Below are 19,809 nucleotides of genomic sequence, written 5' to 3' on the forward strand. Positions count from 1 at the left end.
TTTTTTTTACTTTCTTCTCGAGCTTGGCACTGTTGGATGTCACATCTTTCACCTAACGAGCTCTCAGGTCCGCACTATAGTGCATTGCAAGATTAGGGTATTGTAAATGATTTTTTTTTTCTATGGCCCCCATCTCCTGAAATGTGAAAATCCTATCACTATTGATGCCCCTACGCCTGCTCTCATTGGGCCCCCCACGGGCTGTGCAGCGTGGTAATCCCAACCCTATAATATGAAAAGTTATAGGGTATAACAGTATGGTTTTTTTTTTTTAATGATATGATAAGATTAGGATAAACAAGAACTTTCACCGTTACGCTATATAAAACGGCAGAGGGTTTAAAGAAAGAATGGTAGACGAGAAACAAGTCGGACTACTGACATAGAGAAAGAAAGAAAAAGAGGCGATGGCGAGGGACAGCTGCCTTGCTCGGGTCACAACAGGCGTTGCAGTCGGCGGTGCTGTTGGTGGCGCTGTCGGTAACTCTCTCTCTTTCTATCTCGCTCAAACCCTAATCCTAATTTCGTTGTTACTTCTACGTCGTGTTTGCTCTCATCTTGGTTTGGGATTTGGTGCTTCTGGGGTTTTTATAGTTTTGAAGGGTAATAACATTGTCAACGAATCGATCTAATTATAGGATCCTTAGGTTTGCATATTCATTGGTCTGTAGACCCAGTGTGGTTTCGATTTTGTTCAACTTCTTGATTGTGATAGTATTATTTCTAATTTGTTGGTCATGTGAATGTACTGTATTCCTCCCTCTTGGTTGACAATAAGTGTAAATTTTGTGGCGTTTCTTGGGTTATAGGTTATCTGATTAGTATGCTTCTTGTTCAGGTGCTGTTTATGGGACTTATGAGGCTATAAGGTATAAGGTATGGGTTCTATTTGTGAGGTCTTCATTATCTCTGTTCTCTTTGTTATATTTAATGCTCTTGTTGGCTGATTGACTTGGTCAAAATTTCTTCTTTATCTTGGATTTATACCCGTTTCACGCACTTGTACCATGGTTTCCTTTTTTATTTATTTATGTCTAATTTGAATTTTATCAGTATTCAATATGTTGAGCAATAGATGGATATCTCACAAAATCAGATGGTTTTGTTGTCGTGGATAACTTGAACTTAGGGATATTCGATTGGCTTGTAGATAATCGAGATAAGATAGTAAGAATTCAGAAGTACCCAAAGAATTACATATCCCAAAGAAAAAGCAAAGTCAGTTCCTCTGTGGCACTATTCTACTAGCACTTGGGCAAACATACTTTGTGGGCACTAAATGAATCCATTATATATGTAACCACATTATTCCATAAGGTTCATCATGTTTTCACCAAGGTGGTGAAGTTAGAAGTTGTAACCTTCTTTTGATTGCCCCTTGTCTTATTTCCAAAAGCTATTTAAGTCGAAGGTACAAAGGTATTTTCAAAATAAGTTGAAAGTGATTTATCATTATGTCATTTTCAATAGTTGTCATTCTCCATGTGAAATTACATGATATACCTTAATGGAAAAAAGAAGTGTGTTATACTATAAGGGAAAAAAAGTAAGGTTACAATCTTGTACTAACCACCTAACATAAGGCTAGATTACAAGTAATCCTAACCCTAGATATCGCTCACAGTAAAGGCTAAACAGTCCCTACAATAAAGGTCTTTAATCAACAGTTCTCCAAATTAGAACCTAGTAAGAATTAGAAGTTTAGTGGATAAATACCAAATCAGTCAGCAGATTACTTCCAGATTTGGATCAAGTGGAGAAGTTATTGGCAGGGGTTCTCCAAAATTTATTAATTCTGATGGCTTGATAGGGAGATCTGAAGTTGCAGCTGTACAGATTTGCTGATCAAGTCACTGGATGCCTTCAATGGAAGAATGCTGATATCAATATCTCACAAATAAGAATTGAGTGGCCCTCTTGACAGAATGAAAATAATCACCAGATCTGATGTACAAAATCCCTTGTATTTGCAGAGCTAACAACCTTGAAGAACCAGCAACAGAAATAGAAGAATAGAAGATGGAGGGGATCGAGTATGATGATGGGATGGGGTCTCACTCTACGCCTCTCACCTTTCCAATCTCTGGAATGGCAATTGCAAAAGCAACAACTAGTCTATTCATCCAATCGTGGGCTCACAAGAGCTGATTACATTGTTTAAATAGCCTAATAGCTGAGACAAATAACAAAATAGAATCTAGACTCTAATGAGGATTCCCAACAAAATAGAAACTAGAGCCTAACTAGGATTCCCAATAAGGATGACAACTAAAAAGACTAAATAAGAAGATTAGATAAAAGTCTAATGAAAACCTAATCAACATTCTGCAATTTATGTTGGTGTAGGGGGGATCCCTACACCTACCCTACGGTGCTGCTGGTGTAGGGGAATCCCTACATCTGCGGTTGTGTTTCTTGTTGGACAGCCAAGATACATCAACTCCCCGTTCTTAAAATCATTTGCCTTTGACGAATGGATAAAGGACATGTAGTTGTTGTAGCATAGTTGTCAAGGCGCCTAGGCAGATTTCTAGGTGCCTAGGCGGCTGCCGCTTTATTGTAGGGTGCCTTGCATTGGTTTAATGGGTATTGAACCAGGTTCTGGCACTTATTTATGCCAAATATCATTAAATAAATGTTATTATATATGTATTTCATTTACTTAAGATGTTTTATATTTGTTATTTCATTTACTTAAGTTATTATTCATAAATAAGCAAATACCCCCCCTATTTGAATCTACTAAAAATAGTTAGAAATTCAACTTCCAAAAGGATAAAAAGTCAACCCCCCGGTTCAAGAACATAAACTGAATTTTTGGTGGTAGGTGAAATTTTCAACTTTCTAATATTGGGGTTTTTTTCAAATCTAAAAATTCCATAAATCTTAATGTGATAAAACATTGCTAAAAACCATAAGTGCAGTAAAATATTCACTTGTTTTGATATCTAAAAAAATATTTTCATTCGGAACGATTTTGATAGCATTGGCGCACACTAAATAAGGTTTGACCGGAACATAACTCCTTCAATATAAACCAGATTTAAGCAATCTTGGATTTGTTGGAAAGCTGGTTTTGTGCTCTACCTAATACAATAAGTCTCATATAAAAATAAAATCATTTGATCAATCAAATTTCTTAGAGAACAAGAACATTTCTCTAAACCTAGAGCAGGTTAATTACTTATTAAGAAGATCATAGTTTCTAAGAACAGTATAAACCAAATGTGAGACTAGGTATACCTGAAATGACCAATTCCAAGAACATATAAACCAAATGTGTGTTTTGATTGTTTCACACATATAACTGATATATTAAAAAAATAATATTGGAATGCGATTTAGGCCGGCTAGGCGCCGCTTAGGCATCACCTAAGCACTTAGGGAGGATCTCAACCGCCTTGGATCACCTAGTGCCTTGACAACTATAGGTTGTAGAGGTTTGGATCAAGATGTTTGAATTCGTCAGCATGAATCCACATGCTGTCAATAGCTGATCGGCCCTTCCATTTGACAAGAAAGGAATAGTAACCCTTACCACCCCACAATAATAGTAGTGAATTTTTTGTCAACCACGTCCTCATTGATGTCTTTTGTGGGAGTTGTATACTGTGGGAGCCGTAGGGCGTGTTGAGTGTCAACCTTGTCAGAATGGTGGCCTACATAAAGTGTACGATCAGCTATGTTGAAAATGTTGCTTATCTTCATGGATAGTGGTAGCTCTAACATGTAAGAATTGGTTCCAATGCGTTGCAGCACTTTGAATGGACCCATTTTGCGAGGATGGAGGTTGTGATTGGCTCCGAAGATACCCGAACCATTACCATATCACCTAGTTGGACCTCCAAGTATTGACGATGTCGATCAGCTGTTGCCTTGTACTTGTCATTGCTAATAGCAATGCACCATCAGGTGTCTGTGTGAACCTCCGTAAGATGCTTTAAAAACTCGTCCGCTTCTACACTAGCTTAGGCATGATGAGATAAAGGAATCAGGCCCATTGGATGTATAGGTTGAAGATCTAAAAAATCTCAAAGGGAGTACGACTGGTAGTACAATTGACGGAGCTGTTGGAAGCAAACTCTATGATGTCAAGTATTGAGGGCAATGTTTTCTCATGGTCACAAAAAGGCATCGGAGAAGGTTGCCAAGCCTACAATTGACCACCTCTGTTTGTCTGTCGGTCTAAGGATGGGAGGTTGTAGAGGACTTCAGTTTTTTGTTGGTCTTCCCCCACAAAGTCTTCCAAAAGTAGCTTGTGAACTTTACATCCCTATCTAATACAATAGACTCTGGCAACCCATGTATGTGTACCACCCCTTAAAGAGAAGCTTGGCTATGTAACTGGCGTCAAATGTCTTCCGGCATGGAATAAAGTGAGCCATCTTTGAAAATCTGTCAACCACTACGAATATAGAATCAAGCCGCTCCTGTGTAGATGGTAGACCAAGGACAAAGTCCATGCTAATATGCAGCCAAGGTGCATGTGGCATTGGTAGAGGTGTGTACAACCCTGTGTTTTGTTTATCACCCTTAGCAAGTTGACAAGTGCGACACCTTTGTATAACCTGCTGTACATCATGTTGTGGATGCGGCCAAAAGTATAAATCAGCAACTGCTGAATACGTCTTGCTAACTCCAAAGTATCCTCCCATACCGCCTCCATGTAGTTCCCTAATAAGGTGCTTCCATAGAGATGTGTTAGGGTCTTGGGTATACATAGGTGTGTTCCTAGGAAGAGGTAGCCGTCATGTAGAGAGTACTTCACATCTGTTCCCCCTTGCTGTAACATATCAAAGGTCTTCGAAAAATCAGCATCTGGTAAGTAGTCATCTCTGATATGTTCTAAGCCACTGTTGTGAGTGGTGGATATGGTCATTGCGAGTAGTTTGCAGCTCAATGCATGAGCTACTTGGTTTTCTTTGCCTGATTTGCACTTCAAGGCGAAGACGAACTCCTGGAGATAGGAGATCCACTTGCATGCTGATGACTAATAGATCGCTGAGAGTGGAGATACTTGAGAGCCTCGTGATCAGAGTATAAGATGAACTGCTTGGCGATAAGGTAATGCCTCCAATGCTTTAGTATCTGGATCGCTGCATAAAGCTCCAAGTCATAGATGGAATACCGCCGCTTGGCGTCATTAAGCTTTTCATTATAGAGTGCAATAGGGTGGCCTGATTGCATTAATACTCCGCCAATTCCCACATGGGATGCATCTGTAGCCCCTTCAAATATAAGATTGAAGTCGGGTAAGCGTAGTACTGGCGCCTCTGTCATTTTCCGCTTGGTCAAGGCAAAACCCTTAGGTGGCCATGATGGCGCTGAAGTCCCTAATAAAACGCCGGTAGAGTGAGGCTAGGCCATTTAAACTCCTGACTTCAGTCAAGGTCTGTTGTACTGGCCAATCAACCACACTCGATCTTCTACTCTGCTGGAAGATACTATATACCCAAGGAAAGTAACTTTAGGTAGCATGAAAGAGCACTTTTTGAGGTTGATGTAAAGTTTCTCTGCACGTAGGACTCTCATCTCCCATTGTAAGTGATCAAGATGCTCATTAGTGGTTTTGCTGTAGATAATTATGTCATCAAAATAAACCACTAGAAATTTGCCGATAAATGAACGGAGTACTTGTGTCATGATGCGCATAAATGTACTTGGTGCATTGGTAAGAGCGAAGGGCATAACTTTCCACTCAAACAGTCTGTCTTTCATCTTGAATGCAGTCTTTCACCCATCTCTTGGACGGATGCAAACCTGATTGTATCGTCTCTTCAGATCAATCTTCGAAAAGATTGCAGCACCGGTAAGCATATCTAACATGCCATCAAGGCGCAGAACCGGGAGTTGGTTAATGTATGACTAAAACCAGTTCAGGTTTAGTCCCAAGTAAACCCACAATAACCAATGAACAAACCCAAGTTACAGGGAATGAACTAACAAAGATTCAGAAAGGGCTAATATCAAGGTCAAGTTCAAGTCTGGACCAACACAGGTCACTCCCAAATTTGGGGTCAAATTGGATGGCTAGAAACAGTCAGAGAAAAATCACCAAATTAGAAAGTAGGGGACTTAGCTGTAGAAACCAAACCAGACAGTAACTTGGTCCAATACTTGGATCGAGTAGAGGTCCTATGGAGGTCATCCTTTGCTGTAAATTTCTTACAATTCTGATGGTAGAATTGGGAGTTGCAGGGGTGTCACCAAAATAGAAGGTTTGGCTGGAACTTGCAGACCAGTGGGAGTCTGGTCGGCAAACCAGGATTGAGTGTAGGGCCTGGTGTGGGGACTTGTGCTCCAATTCTCTGCAGAAACTGAGGGATTGTGGAGTTATGAGGCCTTGAAGTTTGCAGCCCAACTGTAGCAGAAGCTGGAATCCGCAGGAGGTGGAGGATCCATGATTGATCAGCAACAGCAGCAGCAGTCACACTCGATTGGTCTTCTCAATGCGTGGAGCAGTCACAAAACACAGCAGTACTCAAGGATCTATGGAGAGGCAGGGGAGGTGGAGAAGATAGAAAATAGAAGGTAGGGGGTAGGGGGGATGGCTCTCTCAGCCTGGGTCTCTCACCCACAGCTGTCTCAGCTGTTGCAGGCTTGCAGCACAGGGGGAACTCCCATACTCGATGGCTAATTGGCCTGACGATTCTTTTCTCTATAATTTGGTTATTTCATTAAGATGTGATGCCTTTTAATAGCTTAGGCAAGCTTGCAATAGAATAGAAACTTTCCAAAATAAGAACTAATCTAAAATAGAAACTGCTAAATCCTAATTAAATAGAAGTTAACTAAATTAAAACTACTTGGCTTTATACTTCAGCCACAAATTAGAAACTATTAAATGTGGAAACTACTTAAGTGCACCAAATCTAGCTGACTGGTCAAAGGAGAATTCTCTCTCAAATCGTGGAGCATCTTTCTCTCAAAATTGGAGAGCATCTTTGACTGGTCAAGGGGATCCTTGTCACAATCGTGGGGCATCTTAGACCTCTGCTTGGCTGGCTCGAGTTGGCACTGTTGGGCTGGCTCGAACTGGTTCATCTCTGGCCCAAAGGGAGGGCCTGGTCCTTTGTCTCTTCCTCTGGCCAGAATCTACATCATTGGTACTTGACGGTGATTGTGTCGATGGCTCTGCTATCGATGCCCATACACCACCTGCCATCCTTTTCGGTGTCAAAATTGCTGGGCAAGCACATGGACTCATGCTCTTGAATATGAATCTCTTGCGAAGAAGGTTGCCCACTTGTCTCTTGAGCTCGGCATGCTCCGTGGGGCTGTGATGGTAAGTGGGTAGGTTTGGCAACACCGACCCTGACACTAAGTAGATGGCATGGTGAATATCTCTCATCAGAGGTAACTCATCAGGTAATTCATCTGGAACTATGTATGCAAATTCAGCAAGTATGTCCCTTATAGTTTTGAGATGATCAAAACTGGTTACATGACAGATCTCTCTAGTCACTAGTGCAAAAATTACGCCTGTATCTTCACTTGTGATTAGAAATTACCGATGAGGTAAAGCAAACAGCTGTGGCTCCATTGGCTTTGCTTTACTGGTACTCTTGCTGGCTGAAAACCCCTTGGAGGGCTGCTTTGTGATAGACTTCAAAATCTGCTATCTTTGCCTGGGCAGCTCTAAGGTTCGGCTTCATCAGTGGTGTGTTTAGTCGGTTAAGTGCCAGTGGCTTCCCTTTGAAATCAAAGAAGCACTGATTCTTTGTGCCTCCCACCAAAACATTATTGTCGAGCATCCATGGTCGCCCCAATAATACATCAGTCAAGATCAAGGGATAATATCGCACCATACGTCCTCTTCATAACCTGAAATCTTCGATGGTGCAGAACAACAGTGTTTAACTTCTAACGTATCACCGAAGTAGGGATACCTTATATAGCTGCGGCTGTGGTTCAGATTTAAGCTTCCCGTTGATGACAAAGGCCTGAGAAACTACATTGACACAACTCCCGTTGTCCACAATCACCTGTGCTGTAGCTGGTCCACTAGTCAACAGTGTGTAGAAGATATGATGTTGATGCCAATCTTCCCTTTTTGCTTCTGCGGCCAGAATACATGTCAGTATGTTCACCTTATAGATATCATCATTATCATCCTGGGTGTCTTCGTAGTCTTCCCCCTCAAGGGAAGCATGGCTCATTCATCCTCTAGCTGTGGATCACATACTAACATCTCTGGATTGGACTCAATGGCTGTAAGAACAGAATTTCTTTCCCTTTTTTTGAACAGAATAGTGCATAGTGCCCTATCCCAATACAATTATAGCACATGGTAGAAGTCTGAGGAGCCTTCTCTCGAGCCTCTATAGTTGATGGGATTCGGGGAGGGAATCCACTAGGCCGAGTAGAAACGAAGGACCTCTTACCATTACCTGTCCGTGGAGTGAATGTCCTCGGGGCAGATTTGAGTAGGTCTTCAACTTCCATTGCTTTCTCAAAGCACTCATTCAGACTCTGTAGATGTGTCACTCCCATTTTTTCGCGGATGTCGTTGCGCAAGCCTAGTTTAAACCTGGACAGCAGCTTCACATCTTCCTCATCTGTGTCAGTATGTGCAATGAAGTCATCAAACTTGTCCATGTACTCCTCAACAGTCAAGGATCCTTGGCGAAGAGTGTTGAGCTGATCATTCATCCTATGCCTGGAAGTAGTTGGTAGGTACTTCCCCTTCAATAGCTCCTTCATCTCCACCGATGTCTGAGGTTCTTGGTGACGACATAGTCTATCCTCATAAGTGCACCACCATTCTCTAGCTGTCCCTGTCAACTTGGTGCATGCAAGCCTCATCTTACGCTCTTCAGCCAGGGGGAACCAGTGAAAGTAATCATCTAGGGCACATAACCAATCCTAGAACAGAGTTGGATCATGTTTCCCGTTGTACTCCTTCAGCTCCAACTTCACCTTATGTCTGTCATCTGGTGGATGGGTTATGGGTATAAGTGTCTTTGTCTGTACTCTCTTCAACCCTGGGCTGCTCCGTTTGTCGAGTATATGCACCTCTATCGGTAGCTTCCTCAACCCTAGGCTGTACTCTGTCTGGAGTGCGCTGATTGAGGCGATGTATAGTAGATCACACTTGATACCTGTCTTCGTCTAGGTGCTGTGGATTACTAGCTTGTGCTGGAGGAGTGTGATTCCTTTCCTTATTTGCCAGTAAGCTGTCCTCAACACTTCTCTGATTAGTTTCTAACTGAGTTGGAATCTGTCTTAGCATACCCATTTACAGTACTCAACAAATCAGATGGAAGTGGAAGTATGGGTGGTGAGTTGTCCCCTGCCATTGTTAGGCTCTGATACCAAATAATGTGAGGCTAGATTACAAGTAATCCTAACCCCAGATATCACCCACTGTGAAGGCTAAACAGTCCCAACAATAGAGGTCTTTAATCAACAGTTCACCAAATTAGAAACTAAAGTCAGAATTAGAAGTTTAGTGGATAAATACCAAATCAGCGATCAGATTACTTCCAGATTTGGATCGAGTGGAGAAGTTATTGGCAGGGATTTGTACTCCAAAATTTATTGAGTTCTGAATTTCTGATGGCTTGATAGGGAGATCTGAAGTTACAGCAGTAAAGACTTGGTGATCAAGTCACTCGATTCCTTCAATGGAAGAATGCTGATATCTCACAAATAAGAATCGAGTGACCCTCTTGACGGAATGAAAATAATTACCAGATCTGATGTAGAAAATACCTTGTATTTGCTGAGCTAATAACCTTGAAGAATCAGCAACAGAAATAGAAGAATAGAAGATGGCGGGGATCGAGTATGATGATGGGATGGGAGTCTCACCGTAGGCCTCTCACCTTTCCAATCTCTGGAATGACAAGTGCAAAAGCAACAACTATTCTATTCATTCAATCGTGGGCTCATAAGAGCTGATTACATTGTTTAAATAGCCCAATGGCTGAGACAAATAACAAAATAGAAACTAGACTCTAATTAGGATTCCCAACTAGTATTATCAACAAAATAGAAACTAGAGCCTAACGAGGATTTTCAATAAAACTAGGATTCGCAATTAGGATTTCAACTCAAATAAAATACTAAATAAAAACTGAATAAAAGACTAGATAAAAATCCAATTAAAAACCTAATCAACATCCCATGATTTATTACAACTCAAATAGAAGACTAAATAAAAACTGAATAAAAGACTGGATAAAAATCCAATTAAAAACCTAATCAACATCCCATGATTTATTACAACTCAAATAGAAGACTAAATAAAAACTGAATAAAAGACTAGATAAAAATCTAATCAGCATCCCATGATTTATTACAACTCAAATAGAAGACTAAATAAAAACTGAATAAAAGACTAGATAAAAATCTAATCAACATCCCACGATTTATGCTGGTGTAGGGGGATCCCTACACGTACCCTATGGTGCTGCTGTAGGGAAAAGACATCACCACCTTGGTGACAACAAGATTTTCCCATATATATATATATATAGCGAGAGAGAGAGAGAGAGAGAGATGGTGTGGCCATGTACAACGGAGGCTTTTAGATGCTACAGTATGGAGGAGTGATTTGATATAGATTGAAGGAGCTAAAAAGAGCCAAAGGCAGACCTAAAATGACTTTGGGGTAAAATGGTAAGGAAAGACATGCTTAGCTTAGGCCTTGTATCATGTATGGCTTTGAATAGAGCTGATTGGAGGGTAAGGATCCATGTAGCCAACTCCATTTAGTTGGGATAAGCTGAGTTGTTGTTGTATATATATATATAGGGAAAAAGAATGCTGCCTGCTCACGTGACTCCACAGCACATGCTCTCGTAAGCTGCCGCGTGTGCGTGGCCCCTGCACTCGCCCTCTAAATATAGGGAAAAGGAATGCTGCCTGGTTGTGTGGATCCTGCGCCCAGACACAGGAGTGTGCGAAATTACCGCCCCGCTTCCCATAAAATAAAAAAATCTCAGCCATGTTGATGCCCCTGCGCATGCTCTCATTGGCCCCCATGCTGGTGCAGGGGCCACATGACAAGGTAGCTATCTCTTGCCCATGTCTTCCCTATTTCATTTGATTTTCAACCCTCTATTGTTATGCTGGTAGTTCAAAATCATGTATTCCAACCAAACCCTCGACAAGTTTTGGGTTCATTTAAGATTATAAGTTTTGTCACCCAAAAAAGATAAAAGATACACTGGTTGGAAAATGGTTTCTGGAGAGGAAATCTGTAACAACCTTCTATTGTTATGCTGGTAATTGAAAATTAGTGAACATGTGTTCTGACCAAACCCTCAACAAGTTTTGTGTTCATTTAAGGTTATAAGTTGTGTTACCCAAAAAAAAACATAAGACAGGTTGGGAAATGGTTTCAGGGGAGGAAAATCTACAGGAGAGCATGATTTTGGATGACTTGGTTTAGGGGTGGAATTCTCATGTTGAACTGAACATGATTGAACTTTAAGATACATAGGTTCTGCAGCTTGGTTAACTTGATTTTTTCTGAAGGTGTGCTGGCTTAAAATCCAGAATCTTTTGTCATGGTCTAAAAGCAAACACTTGGTAACAACCATGAGATAGGAATCACAGTATAGTTTGTGATTAGGAATTAGAACAGATAAAAGCAAGTAGCAATGGAAGAGAACAACAAGAAATCATGGAAAAACAAGGTACAGAAAATAATAAAGTGATGCAGGACCTTATTGGATAATGCTTGTTGATAATGGGCCTACACAAAACAGGTCAAAGTTTCCACAAGAGTAATCAAGTAAATACCAAAGGTTTAACCTGTCCAGAACTGGTCATATTGGGCTCTAGCTGGTCCAAAGAACATCAGAACAGAGCATTTTCAGTTGAAAATCCTGAGGAACTTAATTATCTATAAATCGAATAGATTTGTGTAGATTGCCAAATCAATAATCAAAGAGTAGATTACTCAGATCAGCCTATGAATTTGGCTTTACATCCATACAATAAACCAGAAAAATTCAAACTAGAACTTTTTAACTTTACCAATTAACTTGAAGAACTACTGTCCTGTGATGCAGCAATAATTGAGCTTCACGACCTTTGGCATTACTCTTAGCTGGTTTGAATTGAAGTAATGAATCAATGGATAGTAAACTGGATGAGGAAGTAGCAACAACTAACACTACCCAAGGGCAACAACTACTAGAGAAGATAAGAGCAACAACTCAACTTTTTCTCAAACCAAGCAAATGACAAGCTTAACAGAGTTTGAAATCCCCTTCCCTTTATTTGTCTTTATGTTTACATCAAATTTTTAAGAATCAGCATCAGATCATGTTCATCATCTAATCTGTATCGATATTGCCAGTCCCCGATCCATCCGATGGAGCTGACATCTGGTGAGACCCGCCAATATTTGTTCAATATCCTTGCGTATCAGCTGAGCCATATTAGTATCACCAGCCCTTGACCTGACCCCCCCTGTACATTGCTTTGGTAAATTAGTTACTGAGTTCCTTTCTAATTCCCTATTACCTAGTAACTTTTCCCAATGGCACGAATTGGCACCTAAATCATGGCACCTAAATCATGTAAACCAACAAGTATAGAGAGTTATGCTGTTAATGATTAGGAAAGTTTCCAACTTGTTTTTGTTCTATCTTTACAAAATTTTACAATCAACCAGATGGATCTTAAATTTATTTCTCCACAGAAAGGGTGGGGAAAAAACCTCTTATGGAGACTTCTATAAACTATCGGGAGAACAAATAAATGATGACCACAAGTGTCATTATAGTTGAATGCCACGAGTAGTTGAGTACTAGCTTCAGTAATATATCCTGGCCCACAATTGCCAGTTCTAAGATTGTTGGAATCATGCAGGTCCCTGGACTTCTGAAAATTAGGTACATTGGGCAGACAACACTTGGCAGTGCAGCCATTTTTGGTCTTTTCTTGGGAGCTGGGAGTTTGATACATTGCGGGAAGTCTTATTGAGATCCTTTTGTGCCAAGAAGATTGTCCGTCTTTGTGGAGAAATTGCCTTTTCACAAAGATCTGTAGCATAGGCCCTTTATTGGAGCATGGTTTTTTGTCGTTTAATATAATCTTTTATTTATGATGAAATTTACCTCTCTTCAATTTTCTCAGAATCCTGAAGTAGTTTGTATTTGGTTGGATTCTTACCTGGCATGTGTGTGGCTTCTTTGAATGTTTGTGAATTCAGTACTTTCAACTAGTTTGCTTTTTGAGCTCAGATGCAGTTTCATCATCTGTATAAATTTAATGATCTTAACTGGTCGCACTTCCTGTCTCGTTGCAAATTACGGGTTGCAAGAAAACAATTAACAAGCAATAATAATTGATCTAGTCATTACCAACTGTGTTTCCTTTCTCACTTGTTATGATAAGCTTCTCTAAGTGGCCCTAAATATCTGCTGTGGCATCTTAGTTGATGCTGAAACTTTGTTTAAGATGCTTCCTCATTTGGTAGACTCTGGATGCTGCCTCATGGAAATGTATAAACTTTGAATGAGGGTTGAGGATTCAATTTTATTGGTGATTAAGTACCACTATTATGCAAAAAGGAGAGAATTAAAGAACTTGACAGGTTCACACTACCCAAAGCAATTAATTTCTAGGATCTTTTTCGTGGAGTTCCCTTTGCCCTAGTATGATCTAAAATAGAGTTGATTGGAGATCAAAGATCCTTGCGGTCGACCCTATTTAGTTGGACTATGATGATGTGATGTTTTCTACATTATCTCCATTCTGAGGCCTATGAGTGGAATGTTGGGCTGTTAAGAAGTGGTACGTACGTACCTATGGTTGATGCCCTAGAGTCTGTGTAAAGTTTTGTTTCGATGTTGTATATCCCACCCCTGTTACTTCGTTTATTATTCTAATTTCTCTTCTGGGATCTATGTAGTCGATCCCATTAAGTTGGGATAAGACTATGTGAGTTGCCTCTCATAGTGGGCTTGTCATTTATCCAAGTTCTTCCGATAAGCTTTGCAAAAGTTGTCAGGCAATCAACATATGGGAAAGAGAACTCTGCCTATGCGTGTGCGGTGCACTGCCCTTATGCCAGCCGTGAAATTACCATTGTGCCCTTGGGAAATTCAGCCTTTACATGGTGGTATGACGGTTATTTTGCGTGCCTTGAACGCATAGGCAGCACACCGCACACTTCCAGGTAACGTTCTTTCTCCCTATATAGGGAAAAAGAATGATGCTCAGTCGCCTGGCTCCTGCATTCAAACACAGGAGCGTGCAAAATTATCGTCCAATCCTTTCTAAAATAAAACTTTCATCCATGTTGATATTCCTACATGTATTCTCAGTGGTCCCTTTGAGTTGGATCAAGACTTCCAATTGAATGAGTAAAAGATCCATGAATAAAGATACAAAAATTTATTTCTAATCATAAGCATTGTTGCATGCGCTACACGACCAAGTAATGATGATCTCTTGCCCATGTACATGTATTCTCATTGGTCCCTATATTTCACCCATTTGTTTAGTTACTTCTTTTATCCATGTATTGTTTTTGTTTTCTCGGAAAGCCAACTGAGTCTTTTGATTCATTTCCTTTCTCGGTTTACCAACCGGTAGTCGATTTGGAATCAAATTATTGTTCGGCTATTATGTCATTGTTGTCATTTAGTTAGTTGTATTGTATGTGGTGATAATGGCTTATAAAGTGCCCTCTCAATTGTTTGTGTGTGTGTGTGCTCTCCCACAGGAAAAAAACTCTATCAATAGATCAAGGACTTGAACATAGATGTAGGGTGGGGCAAAATGACCGCCCCACCCCCATGAAAGTCCAAAGTTTCTCTTTTGTTGATGCTTTAGTGCATGCTCCCATTGACCCTGCGTGAGCTAGTGATTGGCCACGCTCACGGATAGAAAACTCTTCTCCATATATATATATGGAATAGGTGTACTTAGAACTTGATACTTTCTTTTATTTTTTCCTTGTCGTATTCTCAAAAGTTCTTTAAGATAGGGGTATAAGAGGGTTTTCAAAAATAATTTGAAAGTAATATATCATTGTCATTGTTATGTACAGTTTTTTATTATACATGTGAAATGATACTATTACCCTCATTAGAGAAAAATGTATATCATACTAAAAAAGGGAAATGATTTTTTTGGGGAGAGCATGACCCTTGGCAACTGGACACAAAGGGGGGGGGGGGGGGGGATGAATGTCCTGCCCCCATGAAAGGCAAATATGCTCACCTTGTTGATGCTTCCGCCTGTGATCTTATTGGTCCCCTTGCACGTGAAGGGGCCATGCTCCTCTACAAAGAACTCTCTCTCTATATATATATATACACCCTCCTGCTTTTTCCTTTATTGACAAGACTTCATTAAAGTCTGGATGCACATCCATGTTGTTTTTTTTTTTTTTTTTTGTATTTTTGATAACCAAATGAAAAATTAATTGAGACCTCAGCTGCCCAAAATAAAATCCCCTGAGGGTCAACACAAAATGACTCGGGAAAACTCAATTTTATTTTTAATTTTTGCATATAGCAGTGTGACTGCTTAGTTTACATTGGAAAAACCAAGCAAGAATGAATTGAGGCAATTAAATTACTCAAGTACTTGTCAAGGGTCGACTGCTCCCCTGGCAGTTCCAATGGAGTATAGTATACTCATGGCTTCTGTGGGGGCCTTTGGAGATTAGATGAAGTTAGGATTGGAGATGAATTAGAGAACTGAAGAAGTCGCCTATGGGCCCATTAGCAAGGTTAGGCCCATGAAATGAAGAGCATTGGTATTGTACGTCATCTCTACTCAAGAAGACTTCACATATGTGTGGGGGGGGGGGGGGTGTAGCTGGGAATTGGTATTTCGATTAATTTTTGCATCCTTGGATGTCAAAGGCTATTCTACAATCGATGACCGTTGATCCAATCTTGATCTATCCATTGGGAGAAACTCCTGATTGGAGATGACTTGTGAGTTATTATTGTTCATACCCGTTCTTAATGGGAAGTCAAGATAAGATGTAAACTAACCCTAATGGCAAGAGATCTACTAAAATAGCTCAAGTGTAATTGCCAATCTTACCGTTCTAAAGGTCCTAATCTTATTGATAATTTGCTCTGCCACCTCTCTGTTGCGAAGATGCATTGGTTGGTTGAAAACGTGGATCCATATATTTAGGAGGTTCACATGAGTATCCTGATTCCATTTTTGGAGAGCAAAAATCCGTCCAACAGTAACAAAGTCACAATTTATCAGCTTGTACATACATAGATCTGTGTCAAGAAACTCTAATCTAGTTCTTTTGTCATCAAGTCTGGGATCTAGATATGAAAGAACAAGATCCAGATCTAAAAACAACTGAACAGGATTAAAATCAATGGAGATGAAATTATTTATCAGAAACAATCCATGGTTGATTCCTTATCGCAAAAGGACAAATTGGTACAAATTCGATGGAACTTATCGGTCAATCAACCCTTACAGGAGGGATACCTCTCGATCGAGGGAGAAGCCCTTAGCAAAACAAGGGAAACAATAAATTATTAGCAAAGCAAGGAATGATTATCTATCTGCCAATCACCCCTCACAAAGAGGGATATTTCTCAATCTTTCTTCACATAGTTTGTAGCTCCATCACAGATTTCTATCAACAATAATTCTTCTCAATCAATATGTCATTTCTTCCATCAATGGTTTCACTTCAAAGACTGGTGTTTCATCATTCTCTTAGCAAATATGGTAGAACACCCAAACACATATCAAACAAAAGTTCATATCCTTAGCACGTTATATACTTAGAATCTTTTAGGTTCAACAAATATTATATTTGTGAACTATAGGGCTATAATAAAATTATTGTCAAACCCTAATTCACTAAACATGCCCATACCGAGATTCTGTAATTGAAAAAAAAAAAGTTTGAAAATAAATTTCAAATAATTATATTTATAAATAGTATTAGACTAAAATAACTGCGTTAACATTTTATAAAACATTATACTGGATCCAAATTTATGTTCGATCATACGTAACACTCTCTCCTCAATATTCTGTAATAAGGGGCTAAGGACAATGGATTCCTTGTTGATCATCTTGTTTGTTTACGACATGACACCACAAATCTAGTACATCAATATGTAGTCCGAGGGGCATCAACCATTGGTACGTCAAAACACATGATGCGTTACCGAAACAACAAGGCCATCTCAAGTTAAAAGGGCCAAACGAATTCTATAAAAGAGAATCTCATTTATCAACTGCTGATAGTAACACACGTGGGACTCTTACGTGATTCTATTCAATACACATACTGTATGTGTACTCGCATTTGTGTCCTAGAATAACCGTTCTTTGAAACACATGATGTGACGACCGTATGAATATGCTGTTAACCTTATTCCCTAGACAAAAACCTGAGGACAACCATAACCTATATATTACGCAAAAAATTCGAAGTTGAGACATATTTCCAACTACTTTGCTACACAAATGATAGCATATCAACACCCTGAGGTATTGGGCTTTTGTTTTTTTTTTTTGGGTAAGGACACCTGAGGTATTGTTAGGTGCCTTGATTCTAACATATGTAAATGCTTCATTGAGAGCCCATCATACTACCACGTGGTCATATAAGTCAGTAGTAATGGTAGCCAAGTGGATTCAGATCCTTTCTGGTGTGGCAAGGTGTCTGGTGCACATCGGACGGTTAGAGCATCCAGGCACACAACCCAGCATACAAGCGTTGGATGGGGCTGTGTGCTCGGGTGCTCCTAGCTGTCTGATGTGTGTCGGACATCTTGCCACGCCACAGAGGAGCCCATTCAAGCCAGGTGTTCGTCCATCTTCAGGCACGGGAGGAATATCGCCATGTGTCATGATTTCATTTGCTTCAACGGGAGAACATTCCTGTTTTTTTTTTTCGGGTAATGGAGACCATTGCTGTTAAGAATTTAGAATCTCAACAGCGGTACATCCACTATCCACGGTCTTAAAAGTCAGTTAACCTTTGGTGTGTGATTTGTCTGATTACACTTTCATCAAAAAAAAATCTCAACCGCGAGATAGTCTCCGTTTAGGAATATTTTCCACGTTTCATCTTTTAAGAGTTGATAGTCTCCAGTTAAGCGAATGGAATCGTGACACATGGCATTATTCTTGTAGCGTCTGTTCACTTCGGCGAGGATCCACATCCTCTACTTCCAAAATTCGTACTTCCATCCTACTTCCAGCAGCTCATAGTGCACCACCTGGCCTCACCAGCATCCAACGGATGATATTGAATGTATTCAAAATATTTTGAAAACATCATGAGATCCTATTGGAACCACATTGAACCCCAAATCAAACCCACCCGACCGGTTCGGCTCATCAACCCAAACCCTTTTCACTCAAACTAAACCCAAACCTCTCATTTGTCTAGGGTATCAAATCGATTTGGGGCCATCGTCTTCTTCCTCCCTCTCGGCTGCTCCACTCCAAGGCTTCTCCACCGGATCTGCAACTGCGTTTCTCAAGTTGCGACGAAAGACGCGTCTTCAACCTCTTCTGCTCTTCTTCCTCCATCGTGACGAAAGCTCAAGGAAACATAGTATAACAATGATTTTAGGGTTTTAGGTGCTAGGTGATTTCCAAAAGAAAAAATACAATGAATCGTACATCTACAAAAACAGAATAGTTGCAACCGATTCGTGAGAAATTTGTGTTTTTTTCTTTCTTAAATCCGAGAGAAAATGGCGGATTCTTTCCCGCTACTAATTTGTTGAAAAGACTCAAAAGCTAAAGCGGAAAAATGAGGAGAAAGTTTGGATTAAAGATTTTACCTTTTCTGGAATTTTTCTCAGCCTTCAATTTGTGTTAAGCAAAAGACCCAATCAGTGAGGGAACAAACCTGTATTTTCTTATGGTTTTCTCTTTGAATTTTAAGAGAACTTATTCTACTCATGGTTGATGTATTCCTAAATATGTTTCGAATAAGCCAATAGCAAGCACCCAACTTCGGAAGCATGAACACAAGGGCTCTGCCGTTCTCACTTGGCTCAAAACAGAGTTTTAGGATCGATGAATGTGAATGTGCCACTGACTTTGAAGATTGAAGACATGAAGCTTTGTAATTGCAGAGAAACAATTTCTTCCTGCTTATTACGAGTTGTCACAGTTAAAATTTTTATTTGTACATGTAGACTGGATCGTTGCTCAACCAACACCCATCTCATATCCCTTGTCAAGCAACTAGAGAGAGAGGGATTAGACTTTGCTTCTAATAAAGCAAAAGTAAAAGAAAAAAAGAATAGAGGGCCGGAACCTTTGTTTGTTATGACAAATGAAGGCGGAAGAAATGTTACATGATAACAGCAAAAGGGCTTTCTATCATATGCTTCATGTTCAAGATTCTCAGAGGTAGTAGAGCTCGTCTGCGTCAGTTTGAAATCCATGGGAAGATGCAGACAAGAATGCTATCCCCCAAAATAAATTATGGAGCTAACACTGATCAAATTTGTGGAAGGCTAAGCCTAACCCGATCTGGTGGAAGCAGAGAAGAAGGGAGCGATGGAGAGGATTTGGGAATTTTCCGGATTTCTCCTAAACAATCTGAAACCTAGGCGGATGAGAGGTTTGGGTTTACTTTGAATGAAATGGGTTTGGGTTGATGAGCCGAACCGGTTAGGTGGGTTTGATTTGAGGTTCAATGTGGTTCAAACAAGAACTCATGATGTTTTCAAAATATTTTGAATATATTCAATATCATTCGTTGGATGTTGGTGAGGCCAGGTGGCGTACTGTGAGCTGCTAAAAGTAGGATGGAAGTACGAGTTTGGATGTAGAGGATGTGGATCCCTTCGGCAAGTTGCTGACATGTCCGATAAA

At 40.1% G+C, this 19,809-nt stretch overlaps 1 protein-coding gene across 1 annotated transcript; it reads left to right on the forward strand.

The window, feature by feature from the left end:
* The first annotated feature begins 331 nt into the window (after positions 1 to 331).
* On the forward strand, positions 332 to 13,201 carry LOC122653606 (reactive oxygen species modulator 1). The gene is made up of 3 exons (XM_043847503.1): positions 332 to 480; positions 839 to 876; positions 12,829 to 13,201. Exons 1-3 carry the CDS (start codon positions 408 to 410, stop codon positions 12,940 to 12,942), a joined length of 225 nt encoding a protein of 74 aa, XP_043703438.1. The 5' UTR covers positions 332 to 407; the 3' UTR covers positions 12,943 to 13,201.
* The last annotated feature ends 6,608 nt before the right edge of the window (positions 13,202 to 19,809 follow it).

Source organism: Telopea speciosissima, chromosome 3 (genome assembly GCF_018873765.1).
Source record: "Telopea speciosissima isolate NSW1024214 ecotype Mountain lineage chromosome 3, Tspe_v1, whole genome shotgun sequence".
Classification (NCBI taxonomy): domain Eukaryota; kingdom Viridiplantae; phylum Streptophyta; class Magnoliopsida; order Proteales; family Proteaceae; genus Telopea; species Telopea speciosissima.